This window comes from Perognathus longimembris, chromosome 2 (assembly GCF_023159225.1).
Source record: "Perognathus longimembris pacificus isolate PPM17 chromosome 2, ASM2315922v1, whole genome shotgun sequence".
Taxonomy (NCBI): Eukaryota; Metazoa; Chordata; class Mammalia; order Rodentia; family Heteromyidae; genus Perognathus; species Perognathus longimembris.
Window position 1 is genome coordinate 24,346,741 of NC_063162.1, and position 22,904 is coordinate 24,369,644.

At 37.5% G+C, this 22,904-nt stretch overlaps 1 protein-coding gene across 2 annotated transcripts in view; it reads right to left on the reverse strand.

The window, feature by feature from the left end:
* Window positions 1-3,238: 3,238 nt before the first annotated feature.
* R3hcc1l (R3H domain and coiled-coil containing 1 like) overlaps window positions 3,239-22,904 on the reverse strand; it is a 69,746-nt gene continuing 50,080 nt past the window's right edge. For both annotated transcript variants that reach the window (XM_048338513.1, XM_048338512.1), the window contains exons 3-7: window positions 21,709-21,884; window positions 16,511-16,581; window positions 15,313-15,408; window positions 14,508-14,648; window positions 3,239-4,092 (exon numbers count right to left, since the gene is read on the reverse strand). In XM_048338513.1, coding sequence (XP_048194470.1) covers window positions 4,025-4,092; window positions 14,508-14,648; window positions 15,313-15,408; window positions 16,511-16,581; window positions 21,709-21,884 — 552 coding nt within the window. In that variant the 3' untranslated portion in view covers window positions 3,239-4,024. The remainder of the gene's footprint in view (window positions 4,093-14,507; window positions 14,649-15,312; window positions 15,409-16,510; window positions 16,582-21,708; window positions 21,885-22,904) is intronic.

Here is a 22,904-nt window from a genome sequence, read left to right on the forward strand (position 1 = left end):
CACATTCAGCTAATGGTCTGTGAAAGAATGTGCAGCTCACAGGGCCAAGTATGGTGACTGATGACTAGATTCAGGTAGGGAGGTTCCCTCCGCTTCTTGCTCTATCTAGTTTCCAAGAGGCCAGAAAAAGCAAGCCAAGTCGACAGCACTAGCCCTAGTCTCAGTTTTGCTGCCCACATCACATGTTTGATAGGTGTGGCCACTTCTAATTCCTGGAAAAAGCTATACAAGGGTTGTGCTGTTATACCTGAGTTGAAAGGGAAGGACATGGGAAGACTGGTGGTTGGCATGACTTATAACTAGATGAGGAATGTTAACAGAATACCGACCACTACATTCCAGACAGAATAAAAAAACCTCAGAAGACTTTCACACTGACACATTTTGGCCTCAGAGAAACTGAAGTGCTAGGAATTTCAGCTTACTCTGTAGAAGGTAACCCACAAAAACTTTCACTCTATGAAATTAGAACTCATTTTTATTATAAATTCCAGATAATCCTGGGATATAGATGTTTGACACACATGAATCATATATGTACAGCAGAGTGGACAAGCTGTCTTCCCAAATAGCTACCATTTTTTTAAAAGCAGCCAACCTATACAAATAGATCTACTTAACTTTATTTGTTCCCTGAGCCAATAGCAGCCTATAGGTGTTCTCTAGCAAACCCTACTTGTGAAGGCTTGGTTTAAACATGAGTAAAGAATAGTCATTATTGGCCAGTATACAGCAACTCCAACAACTAGAATAATATAACTCAAAATTTGGTAGAAACAGCAACATTCTAAATTTTTAAATCTCTTTCTATGGTATAAACCTGAGAGTTAGAAGTGGCTGATTGTCAGCTGAAAAAAGCTTTTACAACACTTAAAATGAGAACCAATGTAACTTCTTAAAATTATGAGCATTATAAGAAACCTGGAGCACGGGGTGTTGGTGGCTCATGCCTGTCATCCTAGCTACTCAGGAGGCTGAGATCTGAGGATCTCAGTTCAAAGCCAGCCCAAGGAGGACAGTCCATGAGACTCTTATCTCCAATTAGCCACCATAAAACCAAAAGTGGTACTGTGGCTCAAAGTGGTAGAGTGCTAGCCTTGAGCTGAAGAGCTCAGGAACAGCACCCAGGCCCTGAATTGAAGCCCCATGATAAAAAAAAAAAAAAAGAAAGAAAGAAAGAAAAGAAAACTGGAACCAAGTGCCAGTGGCTCATGCCTGTCAGCTACTCAGGAAGCTGAGATCTGAGGATCACAGCCTGAAGCCAGCCTGGGCAGACATATTTTTAGCACCAGTTAACCAACAAAAAGCCAGAAGTGTGGCTCAAGTGGTAAAGCACTAGCTGTAAGCAAAAAGCCAAGTGAGAGCATGAGGCCCTGAGTACAAGCCCCAGTACCAGCACATACACACAAAAAGAAATATAAACTGGACATAATAAATAGATGTTACGATTAACAATGTCTTAAAAAGAAAATTTCAACCAGAAAGGGGATATATCCTCAGAGGTAAGTGATAGGAACACCAATCTTTTTTTACACACAAGGTCACTCCTAGGTTTCAACAATTAACACATCAGTAGTAGGGTACTTGCCTAACACAAGGGGCTGAGTTTGATCTCCAGAACTTGGGGGGTGGGGAGGGAGAAGAACCAAAAAAGGACAAAAGTATCTCAGAAATAGACCATTCAGTATGAAGTCATGCTGTAACTCACTTCCCTGAATTTTCATTCAAAGAAGCTACACTATTCAAAAAGAACTATTTTAGAGGAATTTGTTCCATAAAGACAGAGAACTGAAGTCCAACAGCTATAAACCAAAGACAATGTGTCTTCAAGAGACCCATCTTACAGCAAGGGACAAAAACAGGCTCTGAATGAAAGGATGGAGCAAGATCTTCCAAGCAAACATACCTACCAAAACGGCAAAGGTAGCCATCCTGATTTCAGACAAACTAGACTTCTCATTAAAATCAGTTCAAAAAGATAAAGGAGGACACTACATTTTAATACAAGGAAAAAAATCCAGAATCAAGATATCACTGTGATAAATTTATACTCACCAAACAAAAGAGGCCCTAAATATGTCAAACAAATTCTTTCAGAACTACAAAACAAGATAGACCCAAATACAATCATAGTGGGAGATTTTAACACTCCACTCTCTCCAAGAGACAGATCCAACACACAGAGGATTAGCAAGGGAGCCGAAGACCTAAGTAACACCATATCCCACATGGATCTGACAAATCTGTACATAGTGTTTCACCCTACAGAGACCCAATACACATTCTTCTCAGCAGCCCATGGAACATACTCCAAAATAGATCATGTCATAGTCCACACAACCTCAGCAAATACAAGAGTATTGACATTATCCCATGTATTCTATTCTATCTGATCACAGTGGAATCAAGGTAGCCCTCAAAGACACAGTGTCACAAGGTCAAGAGAATTACTTATTTACTCTTCCAAACTTGACATGGAAGCAATGAGCATAAACAACAGCCTCTGGGAGAAATGACCAAGAATTAGACACACAATGCCGAGTCCCCTGGGGACTGGAACAGTAGCAGGGATAGTTAAGTCAGGACTAAGACCCAAGGCCAGTGCCATTTAAGGAATGTTCCACCATGTTCTAGGCAATGCTAATAATCCATCATTGTCAAGAGCACTAAACCATAAAATGAAGAAAAAGGCAACTTCGGCCTAGTCCAAGGCCCAATGAGGCACTGTCACTTTTGCGCCTTATGGCCTAGCACTACCATTTCTTCAGTGCAGAACTACTTTCTAAACACACTGAAAAAGCAGGTATGAGGTAGGTAGAGCCTGAGTTGATGGCTCTGTCCTGTCTGTGTCCTTTGGAGAATCTCTCACTGCCTAGAGGTGTTTATTTCATCCTGGCTGCTTCTCACTGTAATGGATGGTCTGGTGCTGCTTGCCAAGGGCCTCTGGCAAAAGCTGAAAAGATCATACCAAGAACATGCGGTGTGCCAGATGTTTCCTGCAGGATGTCAAATTTGACAGAGAAGGGAAAGAACAGGAGGTTGGGGTGCACAAGGAGGTCAAGGTCAGAGGAGCTGCAACCCATCAACCCAAAGATAAGTCATTTTTGGAATATATTTTGAGGCAGAGAAATGGTCAGCAGTCCACTTACTGGGGTTCAACAAAAGCAACAGATAGATTTGAATCACACATGGCATTATAGGTATGAAAAGGAGAGGTGGTCTCCTGTTTTTGTTTTTGTTTTGTGGGAAAGACAAAACTGATAAATACCAAGATGATATATGTCATAAAATGGCCTTTAATGTCTCCCTCTTGCAACATACTGCTGCTTAAATTGGAACTGGCACACAACTGGAACTGGCACACAGCTCCTCAGGACTGGCTTCCTACGAGAAGAAAGCTGGCAGACTCCTGGTTGCAGTGCAGCTGGAACAGCCCCAGGCACTGAGATCAGTAGGAACTCAGGAGTCCAAATACCCAAATAGCTGCTGCTGTTCACCATCATTGGAGTGCTGGAACTGGCAGAGTAAGTCTGTGTATGCCAAGTACACCAGACATTCTTCTTTTTGTTGTAACTGCTCCCTACTTGCCCTTTTCCCTTGCCCCAGTATTGCTATACTTGGCTTTGTGAGGTACTAAGGAATACTCTGCCTTTAGAAGGCCTAAATCTCCCGCCACTGAAGGTTTGGATCCTCTGTTGTGCTCTTTATTTGCTTTAGACTTCTTGGGAAGTATGAACTGCACAAACATGACGTGTATGTGACCCTCTCCAGAGGATTCTTAGATGCTACATCTTCCATGATAGTTCCCTTCTGCATCTACCCTAGGAGGGAAAGACCCAAAGAACTGTAACTGGGAGTGAGCCCAGGAGTTTACCTTCTCTCTGAGCCCTGTCAGCCTTTGTCTTGACCACTTTTTCTTTTTAACATGTACCTCAGCATGTACACAGCTCTAGAATGATCCTCTTATCTGAAGACTATGAAACACTTTCTAACGCATGGAATTATCCTTTTCACGGAGCAATGTTCAAACTGCAGACAGGTCTCTGCCTTCCCAGATGTCTTCCCGTTGTTTGGCTTCCAGCCGCTTTCTCTCTGTAAGTAAAGTATAGTGTTAAACATGACTGTACACTTCATAAAACTAGTGTCCAAATTACAAAATACTTTAATCATGAGACAGATTTTCTGGTCATCTTTTACCCTGATGATAGGGGTCAGTTCTTTTAAATGCTCATGTATCTTGTTTTTTAAGGAGAAATGCACACTACTAAGTCATTTTTTTCCGTGTGTGTTTATGTATGTGTGTGCGCACATGAGTGGTACTGGGAATTGGACCTAGGGCCTTGAATATGCTAAGCATACACTCTACCAACTGAGTCATACCCCCAGATCCATCATGTCTCTCACATAATAAAAAAGAAAGATTTAGGGGTAATAGAAATAACAAGTACATGAAACATGCAGTGGCATGTATGTTTCATCCCAGGTATTACAGGAGGTTGAGACTGTGGGTGAAATCACAATTCCAGGTGAGCCCAAGCAAAAACGTTTATGAGAACCCACAGCTAGGTGTGGTAGAATATACCTGCCATTCTAGCGACAAGGGAAGCATAAATAGGAGGATCACAGTTCAGGCAGGCCCAGGCAAAAAGCAAGACCTTATCTAAAAAATAACCAAGGTGAAGGAGTGGAGGCAAAACTCAAGCAGTAGAGCATGTGCCTAGCAAGTGCCACACCCTGAGTTCAAGCTTCAGTACCTCTGTAAATAAAGGTAGACAGAGCCTAGTGCGGGTGGCTCACACCGTACTCCCAGCTACTTAGGAGGCTGAGACCTGAGGATTATGGTTCAAAGCCAACCTGGAGAGAAAAGTCCATGGCACTCTCATCTCCACTTAACCACCAAAACACCAGAAGTGGAGCTGTGGCTCAAGCAGTAGCCTTGGGTGAAAAGCTCAGGAACAGTGTCCAGGCCCCAAGTTTAAGCCCAGGACTAGAGTGTGTGCGCGCGCACACACACATTCTCTCTCTCTCTCTTTCTCTCTCTCTCTCTCTCTCTCAAACACACACAGAGTAAGCAGAATCTATCAAGATAGATTTTTTGAGTCTTCCTAGTATGTATTTATTTTACTTCTATTTTTCAACTGTGACCAATACTTCAGAATAACTTCTCATTATTCCTAGTGCACTGTTGTCTATAAAAGTTTCAATAAGGATTAAGAATATGTTTTAATATTCTTCTCCCACCATTTTGTTCAAATTGAAATAGAAGCCACTGGGCTCCACTCATATTTCCCTACTACAAACTTATTGAATAAATATTTATATATATATATATTACTATATATAATTGGTAAAAAAAAAAAAGGAATTATTTCTGAAAAGAAAAAAAATGAACAAACCTGGATAATCAACCTCTAATTTTAATATGAACTTGTTCTTTTCTCCCCCCTATTTTTTTTGTCAGTTGTGAGGCTTGAACTCAGAGCCTGGGTGCTGTCCCTGAAATTTTCTGCTCAAGGCGAGCTTTTTAAGCCACAGCTCCACTTCCAGCTTTCTAGTTGTTAATTGGAGACAAGAGTCTCATGGGCTTCCCTGCCCAGGCTCAGATCTCAGCCTCCTGAATAGCTAGGACTGCAGGCGTGAGCCATAGCACCCAGCAGAAACTTGGTTTTCAATTTTTTTTTTAACACGACCTGAGAAAATACAAGCTAGGAGTTGTGGTATATGTTTGGTGGAGATAGGGTAAAGTTACCTGGGAGATAACTTAGTCAATCCCATGTATCTAATGATACCCCAATGAAAATTATAGATATTGAAGCTTAATGGTACTTTCTGGCTGGAAATGATCTACTAGGACAATGATGTGCTGTTACAGGGTAGAACAGTGACAGGCCCTCATACTCTCCTAGCAGGGAGAGAACACGGAAAGGTCTATTAATCTATTTGTCTCAAGATTTGTCTAGAATTGATTTTGAATCTTTCTCATAGAAGGCTGAGGCAGAAGGATCACTTACACCTAAGAGATTAAGACCAGCATGGGTAACATAGCAAGATCTTGTATGCCCTCCCCACCAAAACAACATATAGAGTTGGGTGGCCCAAATACTGTTAGATGCCATAATACCAGTTCTAATTTTATGGCTAGTCATTTATCTTGATATCATAAAATGCAGGTGATAAGCCTAAATGCTTCTTTTCAAGGGCTATTATTCCAGATTGATAATGTCTATAAAAGACTTTGTAGGTCATGAAACAGGTGTATTACAGAAATCAAGGTGAGTTTAGAGTGACACTTGCTATTTCAATTTATCTCTCCAAATTAGCATAATCCCTAACAAAATTCCTCAACTATATTTGACTGTACTTTAAGGGAAACTGACTGGCACTTGGAAATGTGAGCAACAGAAATTCCCTGCTATTTGGGCACCATCTTGTGGCATTATCTGAATATAGCAGCAAAGTCACAAGTGGCAAGAAATGGGGGACTCAGCTGTAAGGCAGATTTAGACTGGGCTGAGATTCTCCAGGAGATAGAGTCAAGTATAACTGACTTGTCCAAAGGATACGAGCATTTCTTAGGTAGGCTGTATAGTTTTGATGTTTAAATCATGGAGACAGTAAGAGGAGAGCTAACTGCAAGACACCTTTGGATCACATCAATCAAAAACTGGTTTTCAATTTCAAGGAAAGGAAAAAGCAAAAAGAATGAGTTATTAGAGCTCAAGCCTTTTAATAAGAAACAAACCAAAAAGACAACATGGAAAGTTGTAAGAAAAGATATCCATAGTGTAAAACTATGACTATCCCCAAATCCACAATTCTAAAATACAAACAGTTCTATAAGTAAAGTTTTTGTTTTCATTTTAAAGACTGGGCCCAAACCCATTGATGGTGGCAAATCTAACCCAAAAGAATACAAGATGTTTCGGTCTTTATATATTCCATTTTGTATTGCCAGTCACACAATTTGCTGCAGAAATATTAGTGTTAATGTGTTTTATTATAGATACTGTATTGTCTTTCTAAAGTTGTAAAAGTTCACAAATCTGAAACATAGCTTGTGCTGATACTTTCTTTTTTTTTTTTTTTTTTTGGCCAGTCCTGGGCCTTGGACTCAGGGCCTGAGCACTGTCCCTGGCTTCTTCCCGCTCAAGGCTAGCACTCTGCCACTTGAGCCACAGCGCCGCTTCTGGCCGTTTTCTGTATATGTGGTGCTGGGGAATCGAACCTAGGGCCTCGTGTATCCGAGGCAGGCACTCTTGCCACTAGGCTATATCCCCAGCCCCTGATACTTTCTAATAAAATTAAAGTATGTAAATAAATGTAAGAAGAAATTCTGTTGGCAAATCATGACAAAACTAGGAAGAGTGGGAAAACAGGTCAACAAGTACAAATAAATAGAAAAAAATTAGAAATATAGAACATGAACAGCATAGAGAAATACAGGGTAGAATGAGACTTCAAAGTTAACAGCTCTCACTTAGCTTTTTTGTGTGTGTGCTATTCCTGGGCCTTGAACTCTGAGCCTGGGCATAGTCCTTGAGCTTTTGTGTTCAAGGCTAGCACTCCACACTTGAGCCACAGTTCCACCTCCAGCTTTTTGTAGTTAATTGGAGATAAGAGTCTCATGGTCTGCCCAGACTGGCTTCAAACCATGAGCCTCAGATCCCAGTTTCCTGAGTAACTAGGATTCCACTGGTGCCTGGCTACCTCGTCAATTTTAAGACAAGTAACAGAAACTTGGGAAACTTGAATGACTTCCCAAAGATTACATAATCAGTGAAAACTGAAGCTGGAACCAACGTCTTTAATTTTAAGTAGTAAACATTCCACTATCTTCACATCTGAAAATACAATCTGAAATATCTAAAAGGAAAAGATAAAGCATATGAAAAGTAAGTATTGACAGAAACAAGTTGTTCCTTTAATAAGCAGAAAAGAAAGCAGATAGTAGCTGGTAGACCACATGAAAAACAACTCCTATAATTTTACCTTTAAAAATAAAAAAAAATGGGAAACTGGTTAAATAGAAAGTCGTAAGAACAAGGAACTAAAGTAAAATAGAGGATTAGCAGGAGATGATTGCAACATTTACAAAAACTTCTCCAAAGACTTTCATTCTCCACTATAAACAAGTGGACAGAAATGAGTACATTAAGTGAGTGGATTTGAAATCACTAAGAGAATGTAAAGGGGCCAATTTATTGTCATATTAAAAATGAATAAAGAAAAATGGCTGCAAATTATAGACTTTCAAGTTTTACTTCCACACCTAAGAAAAATGATCACAAAATCCACTTGTAGTCACTACAGAGTAATAATCAACACGCTTTGTGAAGAACAAGCCTAGTTAAACTAATTTAATTGCTTTCTTTTATGGCATGACAGACCTAGTAGATCAAGACATAGCATAAGTAAGCCTTAATTTTAGCAACATTTCAGATTTTAATCATTAATATACTGGGAAAATATAATCTAGATCTCATCAGGGGGTATTTAACTCCAGAGAGAATGATTATTACAAGGAAACAAATGCTATTTATTTAAGCAATACTTGGCAAACTGGTCAGTCTTATGATTGATATTTTTATCTCTGATTTAGGAGTTTATTAAAGAGCAACCAAGAGCTAAGCATGGTGGTACATGTCTAATCTTAGCATTTGGAGGCTGAGGTAAAAGGATGGTAAGTTTGAGGCCAGCTGAGTCTGTATTTCAAGACCCTGTCTCAAGAAAACAAAAACTACGGACACCAAGAAGCAGGTAAATACTGCATCTTGGTGGGGGGCTGAGCGGGTATGTGGGTGTGTGTGTGTGTAAACACACTAGAAGTATAGTTGGAAATGAAGGTAATATCAGATAACAAGGAAGAAAAGACACTAAGAAATTACCTGAAGGCCTAGATTATGAGGTAGTAATGTAGCATTGCAGAATAAAGGGATGCCTAAAGAAGTTTCCAGGAGGAATCAACTATGGTGAAATTTATTTTATTATAGTTGACTAAATATCTTATACAGATGATTTTAAGGTGTCAGTGGTTCAATTAATCAAACTAGATGATCAAATTGTTTACCTACTCTGTCTTTTAGGCCTATGAACCAAAAGATGGTCTTTGAGAGCCAGTCAATTAATCACTTACTCCCAAGAGTAAAATGGAAACAAATTTTGAAATAAAGTTATAGGGTAGCATATTCTGAAAGGCAACGACATCTATCTCTAATTTTAGGTAGGAATCAAATGTTTGGAAAAATAGAACATAGGTAGTTTTTACATGTGTTCTCAAGGTCAGTTTTTTAAAAAAATGTGGCTTTATTACTCAGTGAATCACTGACTTAAAACACAGGATTAAGTCAAATACAAAGAACTCAGAGTAATGGATGTTTTTATTTTCTCCTTAGTATATCTCTGATCTGTTACATATTCAGCTGGACTAATGTTTAAGGACTACATACTAAGCTTCATCACTTATAATGACTTGCTGAAAATGATTTAGGAACTTCCTTTTCCTCAATTCTTTCCAAGTTAAATTTCCCAATCTCCTTATTAAAAATTATGGTATTCTCTTTCACTAAAAGGCTAGGAAAACCCAGGCAGAATGGAAAAATACTAGCAGAAAAAGTATTTAAAACTCAAAATTACAATTTACAAATTCATTAAGAAGGAATGTTTCAAATACAGTGGTCAACTATGAGTTTTAAAAAGAAAAAATTAGAAGACTTGAACAAAGTTCAGAAGTAAAACCAAAAGATTCATGAAGAAAAACTAAAGAAGCCAATGTCATTCAGACATTTAGTTTATGAACATGTGGTAAGTCCTGATTGATCTATACCTGCCATGTATAATGAAGAGAGCAGTAACAGATAATAAAAAAAATTGTCATTATTGGTTCACATTATTGTAATACAGAAATTCTCATTAGTTAAGCACCCCCTCCTTTTTTTTGTCAATCATGGGGCCTGAACTCAGGACCTGGGCTCTGTCCCTAAGCTATTTCGCTTAAGGCTAGTGCTTTACCACTTTGAGCCACAGCACCACTTCCAGTTATTTGGTGGTTAATTATAGATAAGAATCTCACAGACTTTCTTGCCCAGGCTGGCTTCAAACCACAATCCTCAGAGCTCAGCCTCCTGAGTAGCTAAATTACAGACATGAACCACCAGCACTTGGCTATATAGCACTTTTTAAAATAGTCATACTGGGGCTGGGAATATGGCCTAGTGGCAAGAGTGCTTGCCTCGTATACATGAAGCCCTGGGTTCGATTCCCCAGCACCACATATATAGAAAACGGCCAGAAGTGGCGCTGTGGCTCAAGTGGCAGAGTGCTAGCCTTGAGCAAAAAGAAGTCAGGGACAGTGCTCAGGCCCTGAGTCCAAGGCCCAGGACTGGCAAAAAAAAACAAAAAACATCAAAACAAATAAAATAGTCATACTGGGCTGGGATGTAGTTCAGTGGCAAAGTGCTTGCCTAGCAAATGAAACATCCTGGGTTCGATCCCCAGTAGCAAAAAGGAAAAAGACACAAATTAAAATATTCATACATATGTGAAATTATACTGTGCTGAAAGGATAAGCATTACTTTCACTTTGTTGGAAAGTGTAGCAAACAGAGGAATAATGGACTTTCCCAGGGCCACAGACCTAATTAATGGCCAAATTGCTATTTCAGCCTGGATTCCATTACTCCTAAACAATCTGTCCTTGATCTTTACAGTTAAAAGTTGTTAGAACAGAATGGTGTCCAGATGTTTTGTATTTCTACTAAGAAAAAAGAAAGAGGAAACTGGTTCAAACTACCATGTGGAACACAGGAGGATTTTAAAATTTTTATTATTTTCAAATAGTTGTGAAATGGAGTTTCAATTTCACAATGCATCTTGATCAGTGGCACTCCTTCCATCATTCTCTTCCCCTCACATATTCACATCCCCACCAGTCTCCCAAGTTGCCTACTTCCATTTATTTGCACACGTACATTTGAATATGCTAACTGAATTTGCCCACCATTTCTGTCTCCGTTCGTTGGTTCACCTGCCCTCAGTCAGGTCATGTTTCAGTTTCCTGGTAGTCGTTTTGTTACACATTTTTTGTTTTTATTTTGTTTTTATGGTGCTGGTACTAGAGTTTGAATTCAGGGCCCCAAGTTCTAGCTTAGCTTATTTCCCTCAAAGATGGCAGTATACTACTTGACATCTCAAGTTCTAGCTTTTGCTGGTTTATTGGAGAGAAGAGTCTCTGGATTTGTCTGCCTAGTTTGGCTGCAAACCTTGATTTTCAGACTTCAGCTTCCTGAGTAGGTAAGAATATGTGTGGGTCACCAGCACTTTCCCCTTTGCACATCTTGACAACTTAGGGGGGAAAATTAACTGTCCCAAAAGTCCTTCAGGAGAAAGTATACTATTGTAGAAGGAACATAAGTTTTAACTACAAAAATCAAATTCCACCTCACATTTTCCTTGGTGGGCAACTTTAGGTCAGTTACTTAGCTTCTCTAGGCCAGCTCTAAAGTGCAGATAATATCATCCATCACAGAGTTATCATGACACAATACTATCACAACATGTTACACTGCCTGGAATTTCTCTTCAGTCCTTTCCATCAATAAAACCTTTTTTATGCCTTTTAATCTTAAAATCTTCAGAAATTAAAGAGGAGGACAAGCTGGAATTGTAATTCAGCAATAGAGTACTTGACTAACATGAGCAACAACATGGCACCACAGAGACAGAGGGAGAGGAAGACAAAGAGAGAGAGAAAATAATTGCTTAAAATATGTAAAGACAGTTCATATTTTGTTCCTGACTCAAGGCAAATAGAACAAAACAAGTTTTTGTTTAATTCTCATAAATAGGGAAGACAGTATTTGGCACAGGGTAGGTAAGTAGGGAACACCAAGTAGAGCTTACAGTATTAAAAAAAAACTTTAAAATAGAAAGAGCAGTCATATTGACTTGGAATCTAAATTCAACATACTGCTACTATGGGTAATATTGCTAGTATTACAAATATAGCTACTAACGTCACATACTTAAATATTAGCTAATAACACTTACCATATATTTATTATAGACCGACTGAAACAGGAGCAAAATTTCCTATGAGTTTTGAGGATGACTAAGTATCTTTCACGAATTATCTTTTCTGCTTCCCATTTTTATGGCCAACACAATAGAGGCCTCTGGAGAGTAAATAATTACTGCCTAAGGTCACATACCCAGTAAATAGAAAAGCTAAAACGATTCAGGTAGTCTGATTTTAGACTCTATGTTGTACAGATTCCACTGGGAACAAAAACATTTGTTCTGTTCTTTCAATACCTAAAAAGTTCTTTTAATTTCCACAGGAAAAAAACAGGTACAAAATATAGATTCTATGTAGGCAACTATATGAGTATCTGCTCATATTGAAAAGTGCCAGAGAGAGGCCATGAAATTCTCCATTTTCTTCATTTTCTCAAAGATGAATAGGAGAGCTCTAAAGTAAAACAAACAAGGATCTTCTATAATTTTTGCATCAATAGATAGAACCTTATTCACAAATAAGGGTATCTTGAGTCCCAACTAACCAGAAGGTTGAGGCAGGGGCTTTCCAAGTTTGAGCATAACCAATAACATAACTATAGTCTTATCCCCAAAAGGGTAGATAAATAAAGTAAGGCCTTCTTTAAAAAAGTAATAGGGTACAACACGTGGCCAACAGTCTCATTTTTAACTGCATCATGGAATTGTCTTTTGTGTAGCAAGGCATTTATTTAAAACAAATACTTGCAAGTAGAGCTGCATGCTAATGTGTCTACAGACAGCTAGAGGGGAATACCTAGATAATATTCACGTGAAGCAACTGCTGCAGTAACTGTAAAGATATAGGTAATATTATACCCACAGGAAAGCAAGGCATATTACAAAGGGAAGTACCTCCTTTAGATACTGCTGCTATTGCTCTCTATTCATTTTTATTTTTCTTTTCTATCCCTCCCTCTTTCTTCCTTTCTTTCAATATAGTACAGGCGTAGGGGGTTAAACCCAGGGCTTTTCGTATACTAGGCAAACCCTCTACACTGAGCGACATTGTCATCATTCAACTCATCTTTTGTTTTGTTTTGTTTTTGCCAGTCCTGGGGCTTGAACTCAGGGCTTGAGTACTGTCCCTGGCTTCTTTTTGCTCAAGGCCAGCACTCTACCACTTGAGCCACAGTGCCACTTCTGGCTTTTTCTATTTATGTGGTGCTGAGGAATCAAACCCAGGGCTTCATGCATACTAGGCAAGTACTCTACCACTAAGCCATATTCCCAGACCCATCTTTCAACTCATCTTTTGGGACAATTGTAGTGATCACATACAATTATTTTCCCCAGAGATAACTAATAAGAGGTTAGTATACTGAACATTTTTTTAATCTAGTTCTTTCATTACCATCTATAAAGACCAGAGGAATCTTCTACTGTTTCTATAGTTTATAAGAGATGCTTTGATTAAACAATGAGCCCCAAAAAATGAAAACTGCCTCAGTATAGTCTTTAAGGTTTCAAAAATTAGTTGGGTTCCACTCTGAAAGTCTAGCACCTGCCATGTCACACTCTGTCACTGGTTATCTAGCTGGTGCAGCTGAGAGTCCAAAAGCTGCCTGCTATCACCAAAGCAGAGTGGACAGGAAGTATTAATGGCCTTGTTAGACTGGCAATAAACAAGGAGTGTGGAGCTTCAATTGGTTTAATAGAAAAATGAAGTTACTTCTCAGCAAGTGGAATTTTCAGAATAAATTGCCTCCACAGATTTCACAGATCTTGGGGCTAAGGCAATAAGACAGTCTAAAGCCTGAAGGTTGATAAAAAGCACTTAAGTGTCAAGCCTGAGTTCCAAGTCTTTACATACAATTCAACAGCTTATAAAGAAGAGACCTATTTTAACCCCAACTCCAAGGAAAGAAAATCCTTGCTTGTGAATATGGAGATATTTTCATGAACTCTTAGGCACTAGGAAATCATTAAAAGACAGGGGAATCCAGAAGTATTCTAAAATGAGCCACTCAGTACTGTCTTTAAAATGACAAACATCCCCTTTAGAGTTATGATCACCAATGCCAGTTGCAAGCTTTTCCTTAATTTGTCTTCTACCCAAGATCTAAACCATTTAATATTATCATGGCAACATCATGGTAATTATGACCCAGTAAACCTATAGCAAATAAGGTTTTTTGTCTGGAAGACAATTATGTCACAGGTAATTTTTTTCAGTTTGGAGCAAAAACTGTAGAAAATTCCAGCAATGAACTGAGAAGGTCAAACCTATGTTTAAATCATCAGAGCATGGAATAGAATGCCTCTGTATGTGGAACGGGAGACAAATCCTGAAATGCCTTCCTCCTGAATGCAAGGCTTGAAAACTTTCTATATACTTGAAAGCCTTCTAGAAATGACAAAATAAAAAGGGCTTCATTCATTTTTTTTTTCATTATTTAAACACAAGGCTTATGGTGAACTCTAGGGAAATAGAGAAGGTCACTGAGTAAACTCACCTCGGGCTTCTTGCAGTTTCTTAAGCTCTGCTTCTCGTTCTGTTTTGCTCTGCTTGCTTCGAACCCCAAGGGCACTGATGACCAACCTTCTGGCTAGAGCTGCTGAAGTCTCAGGTCGCTCTTTTGCTGGCTGGAGAAACTCTGAATGGGAAAAGGGGAGGGATTAGTAGGGAGGAAAGAAGTGAAAGCACTCCAGCTCCAAGTGATTTAACTCAGTAATTAACATGCAAAATTGACTAACAAGGGCTGCATCAGCAGTAATTAATACAAGCCTTATAGATGATGATCAGAGGAAATTAACATGGCAAAGCACAAACAACCCGGACTTCATTATCTGCATTAACACACCTTATTTCAGTGACTCTATCAAAATAGCTAAGATATTGCAAACTGGCTACTATAGTATCTGCAGTTAGTTTCACCTGTTCTTCAAGTGGATACTGAGATGGAGTATTTCCAACATGATCTTTTTTCCCCTTTCTGTCCTTAAGAGAATACTTCCTGCTGGGTATGGTGACATACATCTGTAATCCCAGCTACTTAGGAAGCATAGGCAGAAAGAGCTGTTTGAAAACAGCCCAGGCAAAATTATAGAGACCCTGTTCCATAGAAGGGACCAGGAGTGTGGCTCAAATATAAGATGCTTCTCTTTTGCTTGAGATTCTGGGTTCAATTCTATAAAAAACAAACAAAATCCACACTTCCTCTAACAGGAAAAGTAAGTTTTTACAATTCTAGGTAGGACACAACTACTGTAAAGAACAATAATGTCAATGAGAAAGAACTGCAGAGAGGACAGGCTCACCAGCGTAAGCTCTAGCTTTGGCCTTAGCTGCTCTTGTAGCTTGTGACAGGGGCCGGATCTTCACCATGGTATGTTTAATACCCAGAGCATCACGAGCTGCAAGGAAGTAGAAGACATCATACAGAGGAATTTTTAGGGCTAGTTCTTAGAATCTACATCTAGATGTTATTTTTTTTTCATAACAAGAAAAAACGTTACCGTAAGATACAGAAGATCTGTAAAGAACAAATTGATAGTGATTATATTAGATCAGGGATCAACAAACTATGGCTTTAGGACCAAATCCAGCCAACTACCTGTTTTCGTAAATAAAACTTAATGGCTGGGTACTGGTGGCTCATACCTATAATCCTAGCTACTCGGGAGGCTGAGAACTGAGGATTACGGTTCAAAGCCTGACGGAGAAGAGATGTCTGTGAGACTCTTATCTCCTATTAAGCACAAAAAGCCAGAAGTGGAACTATATGGCTCAAGTGGGAGAGTACTGGTTTGAGCACAAAAGCTCAGGGACAACATTCAGGCCCTGATTTCAAGCCCCAGGATTGGCACTAAAAATAAAAAACAAACAATAAGACAGAGTCATATCCATTTGTTTGTAGACTGCTTTCTACCATAGCAGAGTTAAGCAGTGATAGACCGCCACTACACCTAAAACTAGGTTTTTTACAAAATAAGTTTGTAGACCTGTGTTCTATATTGTTTAGACAGAAACATTCTAATATCTCTAATTTCTATGAATTCCTCTGCATCCTATCTATTATAAGCCCAATTATATATGTGTGTGTATATGGGTATGTTCACAGGGTCCAACCAAATACTCAGCATACGTATTACAATTTCTCACTGGGTAGGTCACTTCAAATTCATTTGCCTGATGGGAAAAAATAACAACTGTAAAATTTGGTTCTACTATCTTCTTGAGACCTGTTACTGTTTGTGCAGTAAAATGACTTATCACATTAACGACACAAATTTCCTTGAAAGGAGGAAACTATTCTCCTAATACCACTGGAGCAAAGTAGAAAGGGACAAAGGAAACATAAGAATAACCAAAGCAGCATATTTCAAAAACCAGTATCTATTCTTTCAGGGATTGGTTGAATAAAATGACAATGGCTAGAATAGAAGAGAAATAAGAACAAGTAGGAAGAGAAAAAAAATGGAAAGAATGAAATACTAAAATTCACTGAATGAATACCTGTAATTGGACTGGAGAATACTCCTAGAGCATGTGTATCATCTACCCACTTAATATCAAATCCTTTCTTTCTGTAACAGAAGAAAACAATTTCTTAAAATAAAATTTACTTTTAAAAAACATCTTTTAAATAGACACATATAAAGCATTTCATAAGACTGAGGAAGCACTCAGTGAGTGCAGAGGTGGAATGGGAATAATGACACAAAAACAGCTTGGAGGACAGAAGAAGCCACTGAAAGTTAAAAGCAATAAGACTGTCATAAAAAAATTACCTGGGAGCACTTTATGCTCCCAAACATTTTATAGATACCAACTAATTAATCCTCACAAGTCTCTTGGGGAGATAAAGTATTCAATGTTCTATTTATAAAAGATGTTCTTACAATTAGGAAATGAGAAGAGATGGAAAGAGGAAGCAGAGAAGGGATAAAAGAATATATGAGGGGTAGTCAGGAAAGGTCACTTGGACTTAATGCAAATATGAAGTATGACCTTGAGAGACAGACAAGAGACAGAGAGAGGAAATTACAATGCAAAATGTCATTCAAATTCTTTTTTATTAAAAAAAAGTTAAGTGATAGAAACAACTATAAACATAGACGTTTATGTATTACTTCTTATTTGTAAGAAAGATAATAGGAAAAACTGTGGCAAAGTTAGAAAACTTCAGAATAAAAGTATTCACAAAGAGAAATTAAAATACCAGATTGGAAGGAATCAAAAGAATGATCATTTAATACTAGGCAAATATCTTATTTTGAAACAGAATAATGGATACAAGAGATATTAGGCAAGTTATTTTTTTCAGCTACAAATACCAAACTGCTCATGGACTCAACTATTCATTGGAAAAGAACATGGGTTGGAAGACCAGTCGTAAATGGATCCAAGGTTCTCCTATCTTCAGACACTAAGCTGGTTTAATCACTCTTGAGTTGAAATTTGCTATCTATAAAAATGGGTACAGTAATCTTTTTCAGAACTGTTGCAGAAATGGCAGTAAGGTCATCTATGACAAGGTCAAGAACATGATGTTGAGTACTCAGTAGGCAAATGAATGGCACTCATTTTTAACTGCAATGTAGATCAGGAAAATAATTAGTACTGATGAATAGAGTGATAAAACAAGAATATGACTTTTCTATCTGACTCAGAGACAGTATAAACTTTTATATCATAACCTTTAAAGAATTATAATTACTATAAAAGAAAACAATACTGCTATCGTCCCACTTTAACAATGAATAAAAAATATTCCTTGGGCAGAAAAATAAGAGAATTTTCTGAATATAAGATAAGCTTGACCGTGATATAAACTGACCATGATACAGACTGAAGACTGAAAGATTTTAACAGTAAAAGTCTCAGCTATAACATAGTTTACAAACTAGATGGCAAAAGACTTAGAAGGGATCTGAAGAGTCAGATTTCATAATACTTTGAAATTCTCTTTTAGGAATGAGTTTGGATTTTATAGAAAAACTGTTTCATGGCTTGTTAAGGTTAGGTAGAAACAAAGCAAATAATTCATAAGAATTAACTATTCTAGAGGAAATTCTAGACATCAACAAATTCATGATTTAAGAATTATGATTATTAATGACAATCTAAGGTAGCTTTGACTGCTTTTAAAGATCTGTTAAGAATTGATCAGAGCTTAATATTGGGTCTTAACATACTTGTAATCAAATAACTGACCTACACCACATATTTAGAGTAAGATTTATGGTAGAGATTAACTCTCCTCTAGGATCTATTCACTTTATTTCATCCAGGTACTAAATGGATGCTCTCCTTGAATCAAATTTAACTGATTAAATAAGTACATAACTGTTACATAGCTTTTAGTCCATTCTATCACTTTACATAAAAACAAGACATTTTTATAATTAAAGCTTTATTTAACAATTGTTTGCTTACATATTACATAAATAAGTATATAACTTCTATACATAGTTTTTAATCTACCACTTTACATAAAACAAGTCATATTTTTTATAAATAAAGCTTTATTTTACAATTATATATTATTTATGGCTGCTTTTGTGAGACAGAGCAAGTTGCCTAAAAAAGTTGGTACTTGGCCCTTTAAGAATTAGGAGCTCTATCTTGATGTAGAATCTAACAAATTCATATATAGTGGGGTATGGTGGGACTTACCTATAATGCCAGCACAAAGGCTACATATGATTTATCAATTAATTTTATCAATCAGGATTGTAACATTAAAATACAATTAATCCTTCCTGGCACTGACTTTCTTCTAGACCCTGAATACTTCTCTTAATTTCTTAATTCCTTTTCTTAGTACTTTTCTTTATTCCTGTAGTTTATTTTTTTCTTAAATCTAGAAATAAAAGATATACTTCCGAATCTTACCTTCTATAAATATATCAACTATATACATATCAGGAGTTTGTGCAATTGTTCTAAAGGTCACTTACACTTATACCAATTATACCTGCTATTTTCACGACATAATTTAAATAAAATTAAATGAATGAAATATGAATGTGAAGAACTGTGTCCATAAAATTACCTCTGGAAGACAAAGGAAATGTATTCACGGACATAAACAAAAAACGAGTATAATTTATGGACAAATATATATTATAAAAAGTAAAAAATAGTTTATCCCATTAGTAAAGTACATTCAGAGGGTGTAGGATAAGAGTAGGTTAAAGTTCTTGATCCACTTAAATGAAATTGATAGGTGTCAGTGGCTCACTAGCTAGTAAGCTAGCTGTTTATTGTTAGCTACTAAGGAGGCTGAGACACAAAGGATCAAGGTTTAAAGCCAGCCTGTGTAGAAAGTTTGAGAGACACTATCCCCAAAATAACCAGCAAAAAGCGAGGTTGAAGGCATGGCACAAGTGGTAAAACACATTCAAGTAAGCAAGTTATGCTAGTGTGTAAGGCCTGAGTTCAAGCCCAGGTTACTGAAAAAAAGATAAGGAATTACGAATGTAACTTACAAAAACTACTCTATCAATACACCTGTACCTTGCAAAAGAAGAGAAAGAATTTGGCACCATATCAAAAGGTTGGCAAGTGAATGGTACTAAAAGAGTTGTGAATATAATGATTTTTAAAATAATTCTCCATTTGACTATTTCTGACTGGCCAGAAAAGCCTCAAGTCTATAGTTTAGTTCAGAGAGCACCTAGACTACTAGTGTCTTTGGTGCTTCTTTCATTGGAGGCCTCAATTCCCACAAATAAAATTCCAAGGATCAGTTCAACTTTATCATCAGCTCACAACTAAAAATTTTAAAAACCTAAGAAGGAAGACATTGTGAGTAAAGTCTTGAAGAAATATAAAATACCAGAAAAGAACTAAAAAGACTTCAGGTAATTTGAGACTACAGAGGATCTATGTTTAATATACTTAAAGAAAATGGGATGTGGTAACACCTGTAATCTTGGCTACAGGGGAGGCAGAGATCTGAAGGATGATGGTTTGAGGCCAGCCCAGACAAAAAGTTTGAGATTTCACCTTAATAAACAAAAACTGAGTGCAGTGATGTCTACCTTTCATCTCTGCCACATAGAAGTCAAAACAGGACTGCAGACTAGGCTGGGCAGATCCTATTAAAAAGTAACTGAAGCAAAAAGGAGTGGTAAGTACAAGTCCCTGATTCAAACATCAATAACACCAAAAAATGTACACACATAATACATGCACACACACAAATGTATAACACACACAAATACACACTAATTAGAATAAAGCTATCACTCAGAATGTAATAGAACTAAGAGATAGAATATGAAAGAGATAACTTGAGGATTAAATGAGAAGCTCTAATACACATCTGATGAGCACTTTAAAGAAGATGAGAGACTAGGAAAGAGGTAATAGTTGACGAATAAAGTTCTCTAAAATAATGAAAAACGGTAATCCACTGATTTAATAGGCCAAAAAAAGCAAGCTCAGGACAAATAAAAACAAAAAACTACAAAGCCTTTATGTGACCACTCATCACTGAGAAGACAGAAGACAGTAAATTATCTTCAAGCTTCAGAGAGAAAAATAGCTGCCAATCTAGAATTCTATACCCAGCAAAAATCTTTTAAGGATAAAGCTGAATATCTGGAGTTGTCACTCAGCTGTAGATAGAGTACTTGTCTAGCATGTACAAAGCCCTGGATTTGATCCTCAATACTGTAAATCAAAAGAATGAAGAAGTCAAGCCTTTACGAAACAAAAACAAGTTTGTAACTAGCAGACTACTTATTACTAAGTTAAATGATAAACCCCCATAGGAGGAAAAAGAATCAAATAGTCATAATGGCATATAAATTAGGAGAGAAAGAGAAATTAAGAGAAAGTCCTTACAGGTTTTGGAAAGAAGACATAAAATTAGCGTTAGCTATTAATCAATTAAATATACATTTTATAATTTCTGTAGGGAGTACTAAAGAATGAAACACATAATCATTTTTTTATTTGTGGAATGAGAAAAAAATACCTAATCAATCCAAAAGAAGGCTAGAAAGAAAAGGATAGGAAAGGTAAACACATACAATAAAGATAACAAGAAAATATAAATACATATATTTAGATGTGAATCCAAATATATTAATATTACAATAAATATAAATGGACTACAAGCACCATGAAGACAAATTTTGGAGTAATCAGAAATAGCGATCTTCTTAAATGATAAAATGAGGTCTTGGGGCTGGGGATATGGCCTAGTGGCAAGAGAGCTTGCCTCGTATACATGAGCCCTGGGTTCAATTCCCCAGCACCACATATACAGAAAATGGCCAGAAGTGGTGCTGTGGCTCAAGTGGCAGAGTGCTAGCCTTGAGCAAAAGGAAGCCAGGGACAGTGCTCAGGCCCTGAGTTCAAGGCCCAGGACTGGCCAAAAAAAAAAAAAATGAGGTCTAGCAAAGTTACCGGGCATTTTCAAGGAACTTAGAAGTTTAGTATACAATATTTGTTAAATAAATGTATGATTATCCTTAAATGATTCAATTCAGCATGTCAATTCACATGTAAAATACATCTTGATTAGTGTCACCATTTCTGATAGACAACATTTCTAAGAGACCTAAAAGCAGCAGACAAATCTAATGCTAAGGTAAACAATGGGGAATATAAAAGCAAGAGATAATTTTTCAGTGAACATATCAAGACTTTACTTTACCTTCCCCAGCACTGGTAACCAACCACTTGCAAATACTTACTGGTAACTGCAGAAAACCCGGAGAAGGTCTTCTGTACGAAATTCTTGGGGGAAGTCATAAATTTCAATGACATGTGGGAACTCACATTCACTGAGGTCTATATCAGGAAGTTCATTGTTGTAATAATCAAATCTAGGCTCTTGAATGCTTTCTCTGTTCTTCATGTTTCCTGATAACTAGGGTGGTAGAAATATGTACGTGAATGCTCATATTAAATCAAGGCATTGTAAAATATTCTCCCTTATATACATACACAACTGCATTCCCATTCGTTAACCTTTGTTATTTTGTCAATACGAATCTGCTCATGAATACAACAATGACTGGGTGTTTACCACTAGGTGTTTATATTATACATGTGGACCATTTGAAAAGCTGTTGAAATTCCAGCAAATGGGCAATGAATGCATAAATCTTAACTTGTATCTATCAACTAGCATGTGAGAAAATACAGAATTGTAAGCTTAATGATAAGCACATGATAAGCTTATGCACTTAGAACACAATGTACTGGGACCAAACACAGCACCACCAAAATCAAGTTAAAAAAAAAACAAATGAATGAATGAAAAGAAAAAGGAAGAAAATTTACTTGATTAGAAATGGTACTGTTAGGGCTGGGGATATAGCCTAGTGGCAAGAGTGCCTGCCTCGGATACACGAGGCCCTAGGTTCGATTCCCCAGCACCACATATACAGAAAACGGCCAGAAGCGGCGCTGTGGCTCAAGTGGCGGAGTGCTAGCCTTGAGCGGGAAGAAGCCAGGGACAGTGCTCAGGCCCTGAGTCCAAGGCCCAGGACTGGCAAAAAAAAAAAAAAAAAGAAAGAAAGAAATGGTACTGTTAGTTCTCTCATGAGAACTTCAGCTTAAAATCATGGAAAGAGTCCAGGACTAGAAACCCAGAAGCATTGATTCTAATACTAATTCTGGAACTAACAGCCCTTAGCTTAGTAAATAAGACCTTTCTGAGCTTTCGTTTTTCTATAAAAACAAGAGGGCCCAGACTACATTATAGGCTTTCCTGGCAGGTCCAGAGTTGGCTCAATGGTAAAATAGTTTATAGTTTTGTGTTGCTATATAGTTTTGTGTTTCTAATAAGGCAGTCTTAGAAATGATATTTTAATAACAAATACTTGAAGCCAGGCACAGGTGGCTCACACCTGTAATCCTAGCTACTCAGAAGGCTGAGATCTGA